General features: G+C 38.1%; 1 protein-coding gene across 1 annotated transcript; it reads left to right on the forward strand.

The window, feature by feature from the left end:
* Window positions 1–8,340: 8,340 nt before the first annotated feature.
* LOC108667521 (glucose dehydrogenase [FAD, quinone]) lies at window positions 8,341–21,650 on the forward strand. The gene is made up of 14 exons (XM_047884997.1): window positions 8,341–8,643; window positions 8,901–9,109; window positions 9,395–9,584; window positions 9,887–10,021; window positions 10,850–10,971; window positions 11,466–11,522; window positions 11,989–12,102; window positions 12,796–12,952; window positions 13,462–13,619; window positions 18,259–18,436; window positions 18,835–18,908; window positions 19,094–19,245; window positions 19,449–19,510; window positions 20,756–21,650. Exons 1-14 carry the CDS (start codon window positions 8,517–8,519, stop codon window positions 20,830–20,832), a joined length of 1,812 nt encoding a protein of 603 aa, XP_047740953.1. The 5' UTR covers window positions 8,341–8,516; the 3' UTR covers window positions 20,833–21,650.
* The last annotated feature ends 427 nt before the right edge of the window (window positions 21,651–22,077 follow it).

A 22,077-nucleotide genomic window follows, 5' to 3' on the forward strand; every position in this document is an offset into this window, starting at 1 on the left:
ATTAATTAGATTTAATTATTTATTTATATATAAAAACATACGCTTTTTTAAAATCTATGAAATTTTATATATTGTGCGTGCGAATGAATTCACCAATTATTGCAGTCATCTTAATGAAAAATTATTGACGATGCATCAAGTGTCGATTTTAAAATCCTACTTAGTTTTATTCCTTTACAAAGAAACTGAAGCTCATCCCGCAAATTCTGTCTGCCTCTTCAACAAAAATCGTAGTTGGGGTAGCCTTCGGGATGCCTCTAATAAAGGAAATATGAATAATAGTAGGATCTTTTGTCCAATTATGCAGTGAAAAAGTATAAACCTGCAGATACCTGCTGTCCACTTCTATAGTAAAAAATTATATACCTGCGTACCTTTAGTCCTCTTATGAGGTAAAAGGCGTATAAACCTGCCCCGTTTCTGCCCACTTCTATACTAAAAAATATACCTGCCCACCTTCATTCCATGTTAATGACAATGCGCGCGCATTCAAGCAGAGCTCCCCAACGGCGAGGAAACTCTTCTAAATAGCCTTGGTTGGCGCCTTGAAGTGAAATTACGCAAGTATAGGAACATCGGACTACAGCACTAAAAAAAGAGTGGAGACTAAGTCCAAATAGCGATGCAATATTTGTTCTTGTGCAGGTCATCCTGGCCTAGTTTGGCCTGGTAAATTGGACATGAGACAGTGTATCACTTTTTGGACTATATTACTAACATATTTTCTGAGAGTGAGTTTGGCCGATCCGTGGAATCTCATAAAAACGACGCTTCAGTGTTGCCAGGCAGCGCAGCGCTGCTCACGGTAACGCCGTGATCAACTTGGCTCACCATAACAGACGCTCTTTGCTTCCGGAACACGGAGACAACCATGGACGATCTTCGGGTTCCTTGCTGTCACTGTTTGATGGCGAATTTGCTTGATACGTACATTGATGGTGTAGTTAATGAGTGCTTACTTCCACGCACGCCTGTATAACGCATAAATGAAAATATATTTACAACACGAAACCTCTTTGTACCAGCCAGCCAGAACGAACTCTCAATAACAAGGACGAAAAATATGTTACAACACTGCACGCACGCAAGACTCGGGACCGTAGAGGTGCTATAAGAGGTCCAAGCAACGACCCTTGAGCTGCGCATGCCAGTTAGCCGCTGCGCAGTTGTACTGCCTTATGCACAATAGGTCCTTGATTTTTTATCTAGTTTGCAGAGGCTCTGACGTCGAAAATACCATGAACAAATTACTTTGAAGTCTTAATATGATTATCGCAAGGGTGGGAGGATCGAAGCCAGACTCATCGTGATTGCGGATCATTAGCCCTTTAGCCATTAGCTTAGACCATTAGCCCTTTATCAACGAATTGGCATTGGGAAACAATCAACGTTGAATACAAAAGAACTATATAAGACTTCAAACCATAAAACGTTATTCTGCATGTTGGAAACCCAATTGGACACAACTTAAAATGCATGATGCCACTGAGACACACAATTAACCTATAAAATATTAAACCACTATGTCGGGCAAACAAATTCTAATATTTGATGTTAGTTCGTCGTATAATGTATAATCAAATTATTCACCTAGGATCAAATCAGCGAAATATCTTAATTCACAGGATACCAAATTAACACGCATATAGGTTGTTTATAGCAGGAATGTAATTTCGAATGCTAAACATTTTGTAACCGGACCATTTGCAGGTTAAAATTTGGATTTGATGCCTAATTAAGCTATTCAGGTAATGAATGATTTTCTACAATAAAAGAGTTTTATTTTTCGTTTGCCCAGGAAATGCACCCTGAATAATATTTCTACGAAACTCACAAAAAATTCCTCGAATGAGACAGATTGCGACGAGCGATTCTTTGCATTTTGTCACGCAACTAACGGTAAAAAAGTAAGTACAAAATTACGTTAGGAATGAATAACACTGTAGACGGTTGATATGTCAGTAATTTAAGATTAATTAATAAAATGTAGGACACAATTTGATGCCTGGAACGGAGCCTAGAAATCACTGGTAAAAGAATCTATTATGCTTTATTGACCAATATTTTTTTAACTAAAGAGAAGGTATGTTTGAACACTGCTTCCCCAACCTCTGCGTTCCCAATTTCATTTTATTAAAAAAAATTTAAACACCCGCAATACAATTCGAATCGTATTATACAACTGTATTGTAATTTTTTAAGCCACTATTTCAAAGTCCATGGAAAAACTTCAACAAGTGAACGTTATACCGTAAGTTTGCCTATGGCATCGCTTAATGTTTTCGTCCATCAGAGATGCCGAGCCCACTATGTTAAGTCGTGTACGTACGTGCTGACAAATCTTCAGAGCTCCAATAACTGAGAAGCATTACCTCACAGCCAATAATATTTAAAACACATTCTAACCTGCCATTTGAATATATAATTAGGGACGTCTACCTTCCTCTTCCCTTTTCTGACAGCGATAAACTCAAGGTCATCTTTCCTTCTACAACACACTCGTGCAGTTTCTCTGTTAAACAAGCAACGATAAAAAAAACAACATCACAAATTCCCGCGCTGGGCAGACAAGAATTTTCCTCTAACCCATGGTCGTCGTGCAAAGCAATAGTCCCGGGAACGATGCTGGAAGGTCCCTGAACACCGGACCTTGAGTGAGCTGCTCAGGCGCACCCCTGCGAGCTAACGAAACGCATTAATATTCACGTTATTTATTGAAGCAACAAAAAGTAAATTGACATATAGGCAGAAATGGAGTAAAAAATTAGATTTTATGCAAATCGAACAGCCATTCGATGGAACGTACCCGCATAGAAACGTGTTAATGATTGATATAAATTAATATGCCGAGCTTAGAGTACGAGTTTTTTATTAAATTTTCTACATAAGAGGAAAGAGCTACACTTCAGCATCCGATATCAGCACCTGTAACAGGTTTTCGGTGAATAGTTATTTTTTATCTCTGTATTACCAGTAGGATACATCCGTCGGCCAATCACAATTTTTTCACACTAGTTCTCACCAGAAATCCAGCCCATAAATATTTAATTAATGATGGGATTTCGTTTGAGATTAATTTATGATTATTTATGATTATTTATGATTTATGAGATTTATGTTTAATAAGATTAATTTATGATTTGAGATTAATTCCATCGAAACAGAATAAAAGACTTGATCTCATACCCGATAACACGAATTTCAGCATAAAATTAGAAGACCAAAATTTACGAGACTGTCTGCAATAACAATTTGTTCGATGATTATTGTAGTGAATTTAATGTTGAAGTATGCAAATGTGACTTCCCAGCCACGCCAATTCATATTGCAATATCTCCGGCTAGCGAATGCTTGCAGCCCGCATTCCAAGTCATAGCAGAATAACAAGGAAATTTAAATAGCCTTTATTTGTGAAAAGTAATCGCGTGGTCATTTAAAGAAAAATTTTCCTCAATCAAAAACGGTTAATGTCCTCCAGTGTGCGATAATATAAGTTTTTACTCCATTAGCTCACGGTATCTGTTTTTTAGTTATTCTTCTCGGGCTCAAAGATGAACGACCTTGTTTGTCTGCGTCAGTTGCAGGTCTCCACTCGCATGCTCGCTTACAAGTCCGGATTGCGTCGCTAAGTGAGGTTCTACGCGGTTCGACAGACACTCTGTCCTTATTTTAAGCGTACGACAAACAGGCGGTCCGTATTACAAGCGTCCGACAGACACGCGGTCCGTATTTTGAGCGTCCGACAGACACGCGCGGTCCGTATTCTAAGCGTCCGACAGACACGCGGTCCGTTGTCTAAGCGTCCGACAGACACGCGGTCCGTTGTCTAAGCGTCCGACAAACAGGCGATCCGTATTCTAAGCGTCCGACAAACACGCGGTCCTTATTTTAGGCGTCCGACCATCAGGCGGTCCGTATTCTAAGCGTCCGACAGACACTCGGTCCTTATTTTAAGCCCCTGACAGACACGCGGTCCTTATTTTAAGCGTCCGACAGACACGCGGTCCATATTTTAATTGAGCGTCTACCTTCCGATAAGTTTCCAACCTATCTTAGAGAAAAAAACTATATTCAATGCGTATTTGAATAATTCGCAGGCTGCAATGGTTCACAAATCTATGGCTTGCTTGAGCGATAATTTGTTCATAATACTCGTATGTTTACAATATAATGATTTACAATATAATGATTTACAATATAATGAAACGATTTTAAACAATAAAAATTTGTAACCTTCCGTATATAACATGGAATTTTGACCGTTTTTAAAGCCGTTTTTCGGTATTGGAAAGATTTTCTGTTTAGGGAAAATGAATAGACGAATCCTTGTGATAGAAAATCAAATAAAAAGATCGTTGAGCATGTAAAAGGGATTTGAGAATCAATAGTTATTGTCAAAGTAATAGATTCGTTCAGTGGTCCCTCTGGGCAATTGCGCACTATTTAAAACTTTCACTTACAAATAAATAACATCATTCAACTTTAATCACAAGGAGCTGAAAGGTAAAAGCAGGATGCACAATGTACGGGAACTAAATCGAAAAAATTAAAATCATGATTATCAGGGTTTCTAATTGGTTTGAATTTTAAGCAATGAATAATCAAACCAATTTTATTGTTTTGATTATTTATGTAAGGATTATTCATGATTTATTCATTTATATATATACATTTATTTATATTTATAAACTGATATCATTACTAATTAATTCACTAGAAGATATATTCCCAACAAGTAATTGAACACGCAAACTCACATGTTTCCAGAAAGGCAAAGAAATCATGGCAATGGATTAGGCCTTATCAAACACAAACCGAGTTTTTATTACAGACTTCACCCCTATTCAAAATAATCAGTAGATGTTCGATTGGTAGTCAGTTGATGGACAACTTATGATACATCTAAGGATATAAATTATAATTCTAACGACTCAAGACATGGGTCCAATAGTTCACTTTCTTACAGGAACGAAGACTGAAATAACGTTCAACGAATACAATGTTCAATAGTGTTTAACGAATATTATGTTCAATAATGTTCAACGAATATAATGTTCAATAGTGTTTAACGAATATTATGTTCAATAATGTTCAACGAATACAGGGTTCAATAATGTTCAACGAATATAATGTTCAATAATGTTCAACGAATAAAATGTTCAATAATGTTCAACGAATTTAATGTTCAATAATGTTCAACGAATATAATGTTCAATAATGTTCAACGAATATAATGTTCAATAATGTTCTACGAATATAATGTTCAATAATGTTTCACGAATATAATGTTCAATAATGTTCAACTAATACAATGTTCAATAATGTTTAACGAATATAAAATTCAATAATCTTCAACGAATACAATGTTCAATAATGTTTAACGAATATAAAATTCAATAATCTTCAACGAATATAATGTTCGAAGAAAATCTCAAACTTTGCAGTGCAACTCCCTGACCAAATCTCCAGCGATCCTTATATCTACGGGCCAGAAACGCTATAAGTAAATTGTTTGTGGCATTGGTTCTCACTTAAAATTCAACTCAGTACCACGAGATGAAAACAGTAATTGTCTTTCAGATGGCCCTCTAAGCTACCTATATTGCATCAAGAAAACTGAAGAAAACAAAAAAATATTTAATAATATTGATGAGCGTTTATTAACTCTGAGTTATTCTGTTGAAACAGCAGTCGCTGAGCATCTCGATTGGAATGTAAAGAAACGTAAAGACATGAGATGTGCTCGTATAAGCAAAGAGGTAAGCGAAGTTAAACTCCTGATGCCGAAGAAACATGGTGTTAAAATATGAGTTTAAAAATTACTTTTTAAACACAACACTTATAAAGAGGCCACTATCTCGGATGTCACACATGTACAATGAATTTCTTATTTTATTTTTAAATATTAAAAAAAATTATTTTACAACACTTCTCTTTAACTTCACTTCTTTTTGGTTTGTCTGCTACAAATCTTATAATCGATATTTAACACACTTCTACCAGTCCACAAAACTGAAATTTACACACTTGCGTAAAGTCGGATACAATGCTTGAATCAATTGACAGAATAAATAATTTTAAAAAATTATATTTAAAAAAAATTTTAACATATATTTTTTATATTTAAAAATAAAATAAGAAATTCATTGTACATGTGTAACATCGGAGACACTGGCCTCTTTAGAAGTGTTTTCTTGATATTTTCCAAGTTTTTTTAATATTTAATAAAAAATTAATTGTATAAATTCTTCATTCTGTCAATTGATTCAAGCATTGTCTCCGACTATACGCATGTGTGCAAAATTTCAGATCGATTGGACTGGTATAAATGTGTTAAATATCGATTATAAGATTTGTTGCAGACAAACAAACAAACAAGAAGTGAAGTTAAAGAGAATTGTTGGAACAAAATATGCGCCTAAAAATTACTTTTTGAAGACAACACTTCTAAAGGGGCCGGTGTCTCCGATGTTACACATGTACAATGAATTTCTTATTTTATTAAATATAAAAAATTTATGTTAAAAATTTTTTTAAATATAATTTTTTGAAGGTATTTATTCTGTCAATTGATGCATGCATTGTCTCTGACCTTGCGCAAGTGTGCAAAATTTTTGATCGATTGGACAGGTAGAAGTGTGTTAAATATCAATTATGAGATTTGTAGCTGACAAGCAAACAAACAAGAGGTGAAGTTAAAGAGAAGTGTTGTGAAAACACTTGAAAAATAATAATTCACTTGGTTGGACTGGCTTGCGTAACTAATATATATATATGGCTTAGCATTACATTGGGTAATATATCTTCCCCTACAGCAAGGTCGACAGGCATCTACCTTGTAGTGATCCCTACTTTAGTCCTTGTGATCGCCATGGGCATTTACCTGCGCTACAGGTTTAAAACCTTGCCATCCCTAAGCTACAAGTTTGAACACTTCCCGCCTTATCTTGTAAATATCTGCTAACGTTTGTGTGTGTGTTTGAAGGCAGGCACCACGAATATATCTGGCAAAATATTATTATCATCTCGGGACATCACCAGAAACAAAAATTTCATTCTTAGCAGTAGAATAGGCAAGTTTTGTATGGGAAATTACAATTTGATTTTACAATTGGGAATTATAAATTTAATTTGAAAGCTGAAGAAGACTTTTTTCATGTCTCAAAACATAAGTAAAATAGAGGTCAAATTTGAGCTATTTTATGGAATCTAGGCCAAATGTAGGTGTAAATTAGTTATTATTAGGATTGGCGATTATGAGAATTACAGGATTAGGAAAAACATGATTGCAAAATTGCATAAATAATGAAACACGGGCAACCCGGGCAGACTTGCTAGTTGCTGTAAATTTTTTGGGGAGCAAAGTAATTCTTAAAACTTCTTACAACGAACGTACAATTCCGCCTGCAGGCTCATTTCTTTAACTCAATTGCTACGCCACGTAATATTCGAATGCGCTCAACCGAAGAGGTAACATTTCTTTTCAACTAAACTTCCTAATATCGTAAAACGACATGATCATTACATTCAATTACTGGACCACTTACTTAACTGATATTGAGAACTGGAATTAAATGATAAGGAGGACTGCTCATCTACAACAGACAGAAGAAATTCATTTCCAGGCAACTGGGGTAGAATGTCTAGCACGCTCGTAATATACATCACTCTGAAAGCTTCGTTTACGGTAAATACCTCAATTCATTTTAATTACCGCTTATTGCACAACGCCTAGACATAAAGCTGACGGTCGCCCGCCTAAGATACGCCAAGGCCGATTGCCGACACGTGCAGGCTTATCTACTTACCGTCGTGGAGTTTATCACGTCCACCATATGGACCTTGTGAACACCTCCACCATATGGACCTTGTGAACACCTCCACCATATGGACCTTGTGAACACCTCCACCATATGGACCTTGTGAACACCTCCATCATATGGACCTTGTGAACACCTCCACCATATGGACCTTGTGAACACCATCAGCAAGAGTTCCTTATAAGCAACTTCAACAAGAGTGCCTATAAATACATGTATTATAGAAAAATTTCGCCAGCGCTGAGAAGAAGAAAAGTTATTAAATGGACTGTTGGTTGGAAAAGAGTAGTGCATTCTTGACCGAACAGGGAAATTTCATTACTCAAAGCATTTTTGTTGATTCAAAAATGCTGCTAAAGGTATTGCGTATGATAGTACAGAATATTTCGGAATTATTACCCGTCCTAATTATCCAAGCTTCTGTGGTCATTTGGATCTTCTTTAATCTCAAAGTGTCGCCTAGAAGTGATAAAATAAGAATCTTATATACATTTTTTAACGTTCAGTGTGAATTTTTTACACAGAGTATTTATCAGATTCCTAGAGCGACTATGTATATTACGAACCCTTCATGTATGAGTAATTTGAAATAAATTTAGTTATCTGTCAAGCGAAATCTACATAACTGATTTTAGTCATTGTTGAATCACGTAAAATATTTTATTTTAATTTAGGGTTAAACCACGAGGTTCAGGAATGGGACAGGCGGCAATTAATGCTGCTATGGCAGCCCTAGTTGGGTTCACAGCGAAATTACTGATCGGGCAAGCGAATTTCCCCACGGACATCGTAGAGGATGACGTCTCTGTGGACTTCATTATCGGTGAGCGGGAAAACATTTGTTGGCAACAATGTTATGATGAACATTTGTTGGCATGGTCAAGTCCCAAATAAAGCGAATAAAATTAAAATTATATAATTCATATCCTCTATAATTTGCTAAATATTTTACACGCGATAATCATTAAAATTTTGATACTCTGGCAACCGCAATTGACTGTGGGGTCTGGATTATAAATACTAATCCCATCATATTTGTAATACCTTTAAAATTATTAAAACTTCGATGAAAATTTACAGTGGGCTCGGGATCTGCGGGCAGTCCGGTGGCGGCTCGGCTGTCGGAGAACCCGGCGTGGGAGGTGCTGGTTCTGGAGGCAGGAGGTGCCCCGCCGGCCGAGAGTAGAGTGCCTGGTATGATGCTCTATTCCATGCCCGACTACGGCCGCTACGGCTACAACTACCGCACCACACCACAAAAATACTCTCAGTTCAATTACGTTAATAATGTGAGTTGGTACATACATATGAGTGATGATTAAACTTAAAAAACTTTTTTACCGCATTTTCTCATTTATGGAAAAAGGCGCTATTGTGCTCGTCATGTCCGTCCGTCTGTCCGTCTGTCTTTCCGTGACTTCACGTTTTCGTCGACGAGAAAATGCGCTCTCTGTCACTCACTATAGTGAGTACGGGGTTATATTTTTAGAAGATAAGGTGATCTGTATTATATTGAAACAAATTTTCAAACGTCGTTGTCAATTGGAGCTGTGAATTTCGACGCTCGACAACAGGCAAACTTGTTCCCTCGCGGAAAATTAATCGGGGGCTCAAGTGCCGTGAATTTCATGATGTACAATCGAGGCAACCGCTACGACTACGACCGGTGGGCCGCTCTGGGCAACAATGGCTGGGACTACAAAACGGTGTTGAAGTATTTCAAAAAATCTGAGAACTACAGAGGACGAATCACACCAGAAAACAGTGAGCGCTACTCATATATCTGGGTTGTGTCGATAATTACCCACTATTTTGATTTTGTTTGCATTCCTACAGATAAGATCCTGTAGTGCATTGGATTTTTCAATATTTTTTACCGGACTAAGTAGACTGGAGCCAGAACCAGTTTTACTTGTACTCTATTGCATAACTCCGTTAAACTCATTGTAAGAAGGGATTTATCCGCCGTTGTGCATAGATAGGTTTGCTTATGTGAATAATAAAAAAATTGAAATATTGCGTTCTATAATGAACCAATGTTTGACTCCCTGCACTATACCCCGCAGCGGCGTACCACGGCGTAGGAGGACCGATGACGGTGGAGAGCAAGCGCTACGGCACGCCGCTGGCGAAGGCTTACCTGGACGCAGGCAGAGAGTTGGGGTACCCCAGCCTAGACACCAACGCCGCGTCGCAGATGGGTGCGGGATGAGGGCTTAATGACAGTTTACGTTATGGTTTACCATCATAAGTGGGTGCGGGATGAGGGCCTGACAAATTGTTTTGCTATGTTTTACGGCTGGATGAAGTTGAATAATGACGGTTTACGTTATGATTTATCATCATAAGTGGGTGCGGGATCAGGGCTCGACAAATTGTTTTGCTGTATTTTTACGGCTGGACGAAATTGAATTATGACAGTTTACGTTATGATTTATCATCATAAGTGGGTGCGGGATAAGGTCTTAACATATCGTTTTGCTGTATTTTTACGGTTAGAGGAAGTTGTGTTGTGACAGTTTGCGTTATGATATACCGTAGAAAAAAAAAGAGTTTTAAGGACTTTAAATATAAGCTTGCAAATGTGGGGTGTAAAAGATACGCACGAGTATTATGGCGCATATGAAAAATTTTATGACGGTTAGCAGATTACATATCAATGCCAGAAAATGTAAACTTAATTTTTTGCAATAATTAATTTTTTGCTGATTTCTAACGAGTCAATTAGGACATTTTACGGTAATACAAGCGTACAAGCGGGGTAGGAATACAAAATATTCATGAAAGGTTGCAATGAATTGCAGTCAATGGCTAATCAAAATATGTGTGTGTAGAATTCTCACGTTCCTGTAGTTTATTGAACTCTTTTGCTAAAAAAAGTTTGCCAAGATATGTTCTTGTACTACCTGACGGATTCATACAGATTATACGCCTTAATTATTGAAGAGAAAGTTAACATTAAGAATAAATATCATCATTAAGGAAGGTTACTAATAAGCATTCCGTATTACGAGAAAAGTTTTGTTCAGGTTTCAACACACCCGACGTGACCGTGAAGGACGGACTGCGACAGTCGGCCGCGGAGTCTTTCATTAAACCAAATCTGCACAGACGCAACCTCAGAATACAGTCGGACTCACAAGTTACGAAGGCAAGAATATTCTTTCTTAGTAAATTTATTTAGAGCAACTGAAGGCAACACTAACATTTTGATATTAATTTCTGATCCGGTAAACTTAATGGAGTATGAACAATTTTAAAAAATTTAGAACACTATGTTTCAAATTTACTGAATAAGTGAGTAAAACAACGCCATGCCTAATAGGACAGGGAATGCCAAATCTAAGCCGGCAGTTAAAACAAACATTAGTTTAACTGTCACGTTCTAAAAAACGAGCTCCAACTTTGATAAGTATTAATTTCTGGCAGATAATACATTTCTTCTGGAATGTACAGCCATTTTTAGCGCATTTTCTGATTTATGGAAAAAATGCACTATTGGGCTCGCCATGTCCGTCTGTCTGTCTGTCTGTCCGTCCGTCTGTCCGTCCGTCCGTGACCTCAAGTTTTCGTCGACGAGAAAATGCGCTCTCTGTCACTCACTGCAGTGAGTACTGAGTTACATATTTTATTTATTCTTTGCAGGTTTTGTTCGATCGAAACCTTCGAGCCATCGGCGTCGAGTACAAACATCGCAATCGAGTGCGGCGAGACATTACTTATTTAAGCCTGAAACTTTTTATTCATCGAATTGAATAGGAATTAGGGCTCCAATGCTATATCATTGTTGATATATTCATGTAGTAGCCATATTTTCATGAGAGAAGATATCCTCGGAGATGTACGAGTAATGACGTTTAATTAAAAGACCTGATGCAACTTGATGAGCTTGTGTAATCTCATTATGAACGTCCGTATAGTTAGTTTAATTCACTCGTCAGGTTCCAATTATTTCTCCATTAAAAGCTAATGGTTCCCATAACATTTCCTAGCGCTCTAGGTGCGAGGAATAAAAACTAATTCTAATAAACTTGCCTTAGGCAACATTGATTTTTATTTCTCTTAGTTATAGTACATTTTGATAATTCTTATTATATACCATGTTTGGAGGACGTTTCAATAATATTTATTATTTCTCATCTATTTAATTCATGTTTTTGCACTGGAGGTGCGTCGCGCGTACGCCCGCAAGGAGGTCGTGCTGAGCGCTGGCGCTGTGGACTCGCCGAAGCTCTTGCTGCTCTCGGGCGTGGGGCCGCGACAGCACCTCGAGGCCCTGGGGGTGAGACATACGCTAAACTCTTGCGTCCCGAGGGCACGTTTATGCGCCTCCAGACTTTGTACCTAAACCTGACGGCAGGGATTCGTTGTTGCACTTAATTTGGATTTCTTAAGCATATATCTTTAATAATTTGTTCACACTATAACACAATGATTTGTTATATGAATCTCCTAAAGATTTGCTTATTTATGGCATTGTTTTTCAGATTTGCGATAAATCTTATGAACTATAACTTCAACACATCATTTCATTTTTTCTGCTTATCTTAGGAATGAATCTTGAATAGTTGTTCTTTTTATGCCTTGATCATTTGTGATATAAATCCCCAAAAATCAGTGTTTATAGTATTATTTTTTTTATTTATACAGGAGCTTTTGAAACGTAAACGAAATTATACTCAAGTTGCATCATTTTGTAGCTTCTGAAAAGGCGCGTCTAACGCAGAAAACCGCATCTCGGTGCGTGCTCTAGTTTTTGCGTTAAGCAATTTTAAAAATATATAAAATGAACATTTGTTAATAACAAATTGTAGTTCTTTCCGGTAAACCTTAAAAATCATTCTCACTGTCTGTACGAATTACTTTTGATAAAGTTCATTCCTTTATTAACTTCAATCTCCCATAGATCAATTAATTTTCAGCATTGCATTTTTCTTCGATTTCCTTTCAACACAAGTTTGAAAATTTTTCAAAGATTCGAACTCTGGTCGACCTACCCGGAGTCGGGCAAAATTTCCAAGACCATCCATCCATTTTTGGAATTTGTTGGAATGTTCCTAAGGGAATGGCCACCTCCTTCCAGCGCCTCCTCGGCCCAGCGTCAAAAATTGAGTACATCACCAAACGATCAGGTGCGGAAAGTAACTTTTATTTGTTCGAGTCTTGCGTTCTCTTCGAGTTTGTCCAAAATATTCTATTAATATTATAGAGACTATTGTTAGCTGCAACCATTCATATATTCTGGTATAATCTTCACTTGTTTAAACTTAGATATTGACATCATATTGTGTTGAAAGAATATAATGATCAACGAAACGCATGTTGCACTTCACCGATACCTGATCAATTACTTTGTGCATTCGATTTGCCTGCCAATAATTAGAGTAGCTTGCCACCGCGCGAAATACGCCGTTCTTGCAGCATAAATACCGGTTGGCATAGACACGTTCGCCAGGAATCAGACACTTAACAACCTCAAGTCTTAGTTTGCACCTACCTGAAAATCCATGACTTTTCTGTTAACAGTTTGATAATCGTATCAATTTTCTAGCGCGCCACGTGCCTTGCATTACTTCGTCTTGTCTCGCAGAAATTCAAGTATTTTGCTATCGTATTGTTAAAATTTATCGTACTAAAAAAGGTCCTTTGAGTGCACCTTTTGGGATGGAAGGCAACGCTTGGGTGCGCCTGCGGGAGGGCGACCCGACCTTCCCGGACATGCAATTCCTCATTGCCTCGCTCTCTATCGGAGTTGACTTCGGTCTGCTCATCTCGCCCACTGTCGGCTTCAAGAGAGAGGTTAAAGCAACTCATTTTAATACAACACATTATGAATTAGTTAATAATGTGTTAGAACAGCTTTAAATTAGACATTTGTATGACTATACTTGCTGGCTGCGTAGACTGAAAGTAAAATATTATTTACACATGAACATCGAACAATGAACATCTAACAGAAGTTTAAACTTCTATTCCAATTGCATTGTATTCGGCGTTGAAACAAATGTTTAAAAATTGTTGCAGAAGCCAAATATGGCATATAAATGTTGCATATAACAGAAAATTTGATTAAAATGCTACTATACACAACACTAGCCGGGTGCGTCTCTTGGAGCAGAGTGTTCACAATAGAATTTTTGAACGATTTCAAGGTATAACATATAAAAATAAATATGAGATATTGGCGGCCAAAAATATTACAGATGAGCCATATGTTTTCGACCATATACAGGGTGCGGCGCGGGAACTTACTTATTTGAATTGCGCGCCACGTGGCGGCCATTAGTCCTAGGAAGGTGGCGCCATGCGCAATATGGTGCGCGGGCTATGAAGTTTTTCGTCCACTCAGTTCAGTTGCGACCATGCAGTGGTCGAGAGAGGAGCGCGCGTTCGCAGTCTCTGTGTACTTTTCTAATGGCCGGTCTATCGTTGCAACCCAGCGTGCGTTTAGGAGGCAGTGTAATGTCGCGCCCACTGGTCGTGTTCCTGGTCGTACATCAATCGTTCAGTGGGTGAATACTTTTATGAATACAGGCAGTGTGTGGAAACAAAAACCAGGTCCTTCCAAAACCACTAGGACGCCAAAAAATGTCGAGAGAGTAAGGCAGGCGGTTTTGCAATCACCTAAGCGATCCGCACGAAAACATGCATCTGCGCTTAGAATTTCCGATCGCACAGTTAGGCGAAACCCGACGTGACCGTGAAGGACGGACTGCGGCAGTCGGCCGCCGAGTCTTTCATTAAACCAAATCTGCACAGACGCAACCTCAGAATACAGTCGGACTCACAAGTTACGAAGGCAAGAATATTCTTTCTTAGTAAATTTATTTAGAGCAACTGAAGGTAACACTAACATTTCAACATTAATTTCTGATCCGGTAAACTTAATGGAGGATGAACGAGTTTAGAAAATTTCAAACACTATGTTTAAAATTTACTGAATAAGTGAGTAAAGCAACGCTCTACGTTATCAGACTGAAATGCCAAAACACAGCCAGCCGTTAAAACAAACATCAATTCAACTGTCACGTTCAAAAACATCGAGCTCTCATTTAATAAGTAATAATTTGTAACAGATAATACATTTTTTTCTGGAAAGTACAGCCAATGTTGTGAATTTTTAATTTTTGAATTTCATCGTTGCAGGTTTTGTTCGATCGAACCCTTCGCGCCATCGGCGTCGAGTACAAACATCGCAATCGAGTGCGGCGAGACATTACTTATTTAAGCCTGAAACTTTTTATTCATCGAATTGAATAGGAATTAGGGCTCCAATGCTATATCATTGTTGATATATTCATGTAGTAGCCATATTTTCATGAGAGAAGATATCCTCGGAGATGTACGAGTAATGACGTGTAATTATAAGACATGGTGCGAACTTGATGAACAAGTGAACGTCTGTTATGAACGTCTGTATTGTTAGTATAATTAACTCGTTAGCTGTCAATTATTCCTCCATTTAATAGCTAAGGGCTCCCATAACATTTCCTAGCGCTGTAGATCCGAGGAATTTTAGTTAATTGTAACAAACTTGCAGTTGACATTGATTATTATTTCCCTCGTTTAATTACATTTAGATAATTATTATTATATACCATGTTTAGAGGACGTTTCAATAATTTTTATTATTACTTCTCCATTTAATTGTTGATTTGCACTGGAGGTGCGTCGCGCGTATGCCCGCAAGGAGGTCGTGCTGAGCGCTGGCGCTGTGGACACTGGACTCGCCGAAGCTCTTGCTGCTCTCGGGCGTGGGGCCGCGACAGCACCTCGAGGCCCTGGGGGTGAGACGCGCTAAACTCTTGTATTTTTTACGTCATTACACTTGATTTGGATGTCTTGGGTATAAATCATTATAATTTGTTTACATTATGTCATGATAATTTGATTAATGAATCTCCCAAAGATTGCTTAAGGCATTGTTTTTTAAATATACAATAGACGTCATAAACTATAGCTCCTACACGTCATTTCATCGTATTTGCTTATCATAGTCATGAATTTTTAAATAGTTTGTTCCCATTATGCCTTGATTATTTGTGATATAGATCCCCTAAAGATCAATGATTTCGGTATTTTTTTAATAGAATTTATACAGAAGCTTTTGAATCATGAACAAATCGATACACCACTCAGGTTGTAGCTCTTTCTGGTTAAATCATCTTTGCTATCTGTGCAAATTATTTTTGATAAAGTTCATTCCTTTATTAACTTCAATCTCCCATAGATCAATTAATTTTCAGCATTGCATTTTTCTTCGATTTCCTTTCAACACAAGTTTGAAAATTTTTCAAAGATTCGAACTCTGGTCGACCTACCCGGAGTCGGGCAAAATTTTCAGGACCATCCCACCATTTTTGGAATTTCTTGGTATGTTCCTAAGGGCATGGCCACCTCCTTGCAGCGCCTGCTCAGCCCAGCGTCAAAAATTGAGTACATCACCAAAAGATCAGGTGCTGAAAGTATACTTCTATTTGTTCGAGTCTTGCACTCTTCACTTGATTAAACCTAAAAGTTATTGTGTTGAAATATTATAATGATCAACGAAACGCATATTGCACATCACCGATACGATCTGATCAATTACTTTGTGCATTCGCTTTGCCCGTCAATAATTGGAGTAGTTTGCTACCGTGCTAAATTTGCCATTCATGCAGAGAGTTGGCATAGACGGGTTGACATAGACGGATTAGACGCGTTTGCCAGGGAACACACTTAACAAGCCTAAAGTCTCAGTTTGCACACACCTGAAAATCCATGACTTTTCTGTTAACATTTTGATAATCGTATCATTTTTCTAGCGCGCCACGTGCCTTGCATTACTTCGTCTTGTCTCGCAGAAATTCAAGTATTTTGCTATCGTATTGTTAAAATTTATCGTACTAAAAAAGGTCCTTTGAGTGCACCTTTTGGGATGGAAGGCAACGCTTGGGTGCGCCTGCGGGAGGGCGACCCGACCTTCCCGGACATGCAATTCCTCATTGCCTCGCTCTCTATCGGAGTTGACTTCGGTCTGCTCATCTCGCCCACTGTCGGCTTCAAGAGAGAGGTTAAAGCAACTCATTTTAATACAACAATTCATAATTTCGTTGATAATGTGTTAGTACATCTTTAAATTATACATTTTATGACTTTACTTTCTGATGGCGTAGATTTTAAGGGGGGCGTCTACCCTAAAGTTTTCGGATTTGGCTTTCTGGTTTTTAGTCTCATCAGCTGACTTTCTGCCCTATCCAACGGTACCATTGCAATCTCTGTACGTTGATTTATGCGTTCACGACAGATCATGAAAGGGAGTGGGGTGGGGGAGTTCTTTAACAAATAGAATAGGAGGAAATTCGCTGCGAGCACTTTAAATAGAGTGTCTGCTTGAGGTGCACCTAAGTTACCCGCCTGGCGTCATATTAGGAGGTGCACATGCAGCCGCTCCCACCATCCTTGACTGGAATCAAGCTCCAGTAGCATTGAGCTCCTTGCTACATTGAGTGTCTAATGCGATGCGTGCGGGACTTTGTCGCGCTCTCCTGAATATTCACACTTGTTGTCGCGGCAAACCTATCTCCTCCTAGAGTTTTGAAGCTACAGCGATTAGACATATACCATTCGATTCGTAAAGACCATACCTATCGAGTAACAAAGCTCTTTTTTAGATTTGTGCATATTTTGGAGTCAAAATCGGGGGGAGGGAGGAAAATCTGAAGAAAATGAGAAGAAAACGGGAAAATGCGTGCAAAAAAACTAAGGCAAAAATAAAAAAATCGGGCTTCGTTACTCGATTGGTATGGTCTTTACGAATCGAATGGTTTATCTTTCATGGCTGTAGCTTGAAAACTGTAGGAGGAGATAGATTTTTGAAGTGCCCTTTTTTTGTTCGTTCTCTATGAATTTCACGTTTTCTATTAGTTTTTCCGAAAAAGTCACACGAACAAAATCTGCTTGTATTTCGGTTTTACATATATGTGTGAAGTTTCAGAAAGATCCGTTAGTAAATGTGGAAGTTTTTCTGGTGGGTCCTTTGCTTAAGTAGAATACTATTTTCACCTGAACAATGAACAATGAACATCTCACTGAAGCTTTGAAACTCTACACCCATTGTACCGTAATCGGCGATGACGGATGTTTAACAATTACAGAAGCTAAATATGGCAAATAAGTTTTTCCTAAAAAGGAAAGTTTGAAGAAAATTCTACTACAAAACTCTAGCCGGATTCGTCTTTTGAAGCAGAGAGTTCACATTAGAAATTCTGAACAATTTCAACGTATAACATTTGAATAACATGGAAATAAATCAAAGATATTGGCGGCCAAAAATATTACAAATGTTCTAAATATTTTTGACCAAATATTTCGTCCGCGGTTCGTTCGATCGTTCTTACAATGGACGACAATCTTCATTCAAATAGGAACATTTGAAGAAAAAATATTATTATTGCAGGTGTACAACGACTATTTCAAGCCGTACCAGGGCCAGGAAGGCTTCAACATTGGCCCGATGTTGACTGTACCCAAAAGCCGCGGATCGATCACGCTACGGTCAAATGATCCTGCAGATCCTCCGCTGATCGATCCCAACTTCCTCAGCCACCCGGACGATGTTGAACTATTTTTGGAGGGTTAGTCCAACTGATTAGTCCAAACTGTTATAGCTATGCACATAGTTGTCTCACAATTGAAATTTTATGTATTTTGTATGACGTCAATGGATTTATTGGTTATATATAATGGCATTAATGAATGTATCAGGAATAATAATGGTTAGTCTTAAATTTATGCAATATTTTGTTTGGAAGTAGAGACAACTATCGAAGAAACGATAGTTCCGTAAAGCAAAACCCGCCTCTCTAGCAAATTCAGGATTCTCTTTTGAATTTCATGTTTATTTAACTACTATTTTCTAGTCTTATAACTTCAATTTTCTGAACATGTCATTTGATAAATGGAGGCGGCTTTAAAATTTTATTCGTTAATTTATTTATAAATTTAACGTATGTTGCGCTTGCGTATGTTCCAGGTGTCAAATTCGCGCTCGCCATAGGAAATACTACCGTCATGCGGGAGAGGATCGGTGCCAGGTTTAACGATCGCGTAAGAAGAGAGGAAAAGAGAGGAAGATATTGAATGTATTTATTTGTTCTGTCTTTTATTCCAATAATAAAAGTTCTAGTCCTCGATAAAGATTCATAGAAGTAAATGCACGATACAACACTAAAGTCGTAAATGCATATTGATTAAAATAGGGATGGTAGTTAATTTGATGACTGAATTTTCAGCCAGTTACTGGGTGCAAGCATTTGAGTTACGGATCGGATGATTACTGGCGTTGCTTCATCCGCCGGATGGCGTCAACCACCTACCATCCAGCCGGCACTTGCAAGATGGCGCCCGAGTCAGACCCAGGGAGTGTTGTGTCCTCACGATTACTGTGAGTATCCCAGACGCTGGTCGGTATCTAATCCTCCGCATAAATTAAGTTCAAATTACGAGGTATTCTCATAGAAAGTATTTCTATACTGCAAAAAGTCCATACTATACTTGTAAAAAATTTAAAATTATATACTCTAAAGTTACTTTTTGCGCAGCATTCCTGCGTCTTGAAATTTATTCTTACAAATGTTTTGTGTGCAGCGTGCGGGGAGTCTCCGGGCTTCGGGTCATCGACGCATCCATCATGCCCTTTATCACCTCGGGTGAGTGCGATTTACCCACTTTCAATTAGCATTTGTAATAATAGTTGTGTCAGCATTCATTACTATAAATCATTAGGCCAAATATGACCTGGCCGCTCCTGGCGGCTGGCGCCGATTCTTGAAACCGTAGAATTCCAGCAGCTTGCTGGGCTTTAAATATTTTCTAACACCCTCGGGCCACCTCGCTGATTTTGACCAAAAATGTAAAGGATGCTGGGGCTGAACCCATAACTCAATGCTCCAATTCTGGTACTCTGAACTGTGACCACTCGACCACCCTGCCTATGACTAGAGAAACATTTTGTGTATGGGTGTCTGGTATGATGGTATCGTAGATAAACATACGATGTAGCTACTCATTTATGACGCAAAACTTTTCGACTTTCGTTCCGAAAGCGTTCATAAAATTGTTGTCCAGGTGCTATATGGGATCGTTGGTCGGTTGGTCCTAAAACCTGCCGTGCCGAACACCGATTCGAAACTTTAATTTATGACTGGGCGAGCAGCCCCAATAATTCCATAATTCCTATCACAGCGCATTGGTAGTACCTACTTATATTTCGAATTTGAATGAAATCCGTTCAGTATTGAAGGAGTTATGACTGGGCGAGCTGAGCGTTAAGTTAGGTTTTGCGTTCGAGTGCGCAGGCGAGTTCGTGTAAGTGTCGAAGCGGTTTGCCGAACTAACCTGCTGAATGAACTTTTTACTCGGGTTCACCTGTGAGGATATGATTTCATCCTCTAAAAGGAATCAACTCGTTGAAAATTTCCAAGTGAAGTAGGAAGATTCCAGAAGTACTATTAGAATATTAAACAATGATAAATACTTGTTAACTAAAACCAGTGGTCCACTGGTCCAGTTGGTTCTGTTCCGAGAAGCCAAAGTTAACGGAACGGTTCTGTGATCAGTAAACCTCTGAATCTGTAATTTCACCGCACTAAACGGATTCATTCACTAATTCATTTAAACCTCAAGTCAAGGTAGAGAGTCTTGTATTATATATTTTACATAAGAATGAACAGTCATGATATCACCATCATCATTATTTCCTTGATCACACATCACTTTGACGGTAAGAAATTCATCCTCAATAAGAAAAGTACGTAACAGCCTTTACTCAAATTTACCTAGGTTTCGATATTTTTCGTCCGCTCGTCAGTTTTCGTTGTGGTACTTGGTATCGAAAATATTCATGTGCAAATTTTTGCTAAAAACTTCAATTTACAATCTTTATTTATTTTCAGGTAACACGAATGCCCCGAGCATCATGATCGGCGAGAGAGGTGCGGATTTCATCAAGGAAGATCACGGATTTATTTAAATCAAAAGTCGATAATCGAGAAAAGTAATTTTGCGTCATCTTTAGGTGCCATTTTTGTGTGCCACTTAGGTGCATAAGCTTACAATTGTTATAATAATCTCTGGACATAGGCTCATCCGTAACATGAACAGCAAAACTTAACACGAAAATTCACTGATAAAAAAGGTGGCCATGATGATATCAAGTCTCATATCATAATCAGATAAGTAATTATTAAATCACCATTAATGAATCACGACAAATTGTTAAATAATCATTAATGCCTTGATGGATCAGTGAACACAGCATAAAGTGTAACGATAGATTTCATCTGATTCTCTGTAAGTATTCCGAGTAGTGCAGTAGTTTACTTCAGTGCTCCCGGTGACGACGTAAAGAATATCACGTCACCCTATGCTTAACCTGCACCAACTTTCTTTACCACCACGCTCCCATGACTTTCTAGTTCGCTTGTGCGACAATTATTTGACTTGTTTTCATCCTCAATAACTTTGTTTCATCATAGAGTGAGCGAAATGAAAATAATTGTATTCATTGTATTGTAATGACATTTTCGTCGGCCCCGTTACCTAAGTCGCTGGCCATCAATAATAAGAGTATGTCTTAATAGCAGAATTGAAACAAAAAAATGTCTTGTGAAATCGAGATTTATAATTTCTAGTATCGCGCAATCAAAACAAAATGCATTCTTTGATGCTTTTTCCATTATTTTTTCAATATTGATGTGTGCAGCAGCAAGAATGGCGACTATTGCGCGTGGACTTAGATGGATTACAGCCTGAATTTTTGACCTTTATTAAAATAAATCTTTTCCCGAACATTGTTCTCAAACAGAATCAATTGTGATGATCTGTTCGAATTAAGTTCTTGTGGTCACATGGACAACAGGATAACTTCGACCTAGAAACAGTGTAAAAATAATGCCACTGAAGGAGCCCGCCGCAGATGTGTCTTGCAGACCAAGTTGATAAAGTTAAAGTTATCGACATTGAATACCATGAGCTACAATAAAATATCAGGGAAAAGAAAGCTGCGACAATATTCAATTAGTTTATTAGGGTAAAGAATTGAAGAGTTAGTCTAACGAGACTAGAACTAATTTAAATCTAAGGATAAACATACTGGCCTAAACTTGGGCTCCTGGCAGCTTGACATCATTCCTTGTCAATGAGGTTACTTGGCATTGAAAGATATTTGGCACGGCCGAAAAAAGCTAACGGGTTATATTAATTTATTCGGAGGCAT

The sequence above is a fragment of the Hyalella azteca genome, unplaced genomic scaffold (genome assembly GCF_000764305.2).
Source record: "Hyalella azteca isolate HAZT.00-mixed unplaced genomic scaffold, Hazt_2.0.2 contig16679, whole genome shotgun sequence".
Classification (NCBI taxonomy): Eukaryota; Metazoa; Arthropoda; class Malacostraca; order Amphipoda; family Hyalellidae; genus Hyalella; species Hyalella azteca.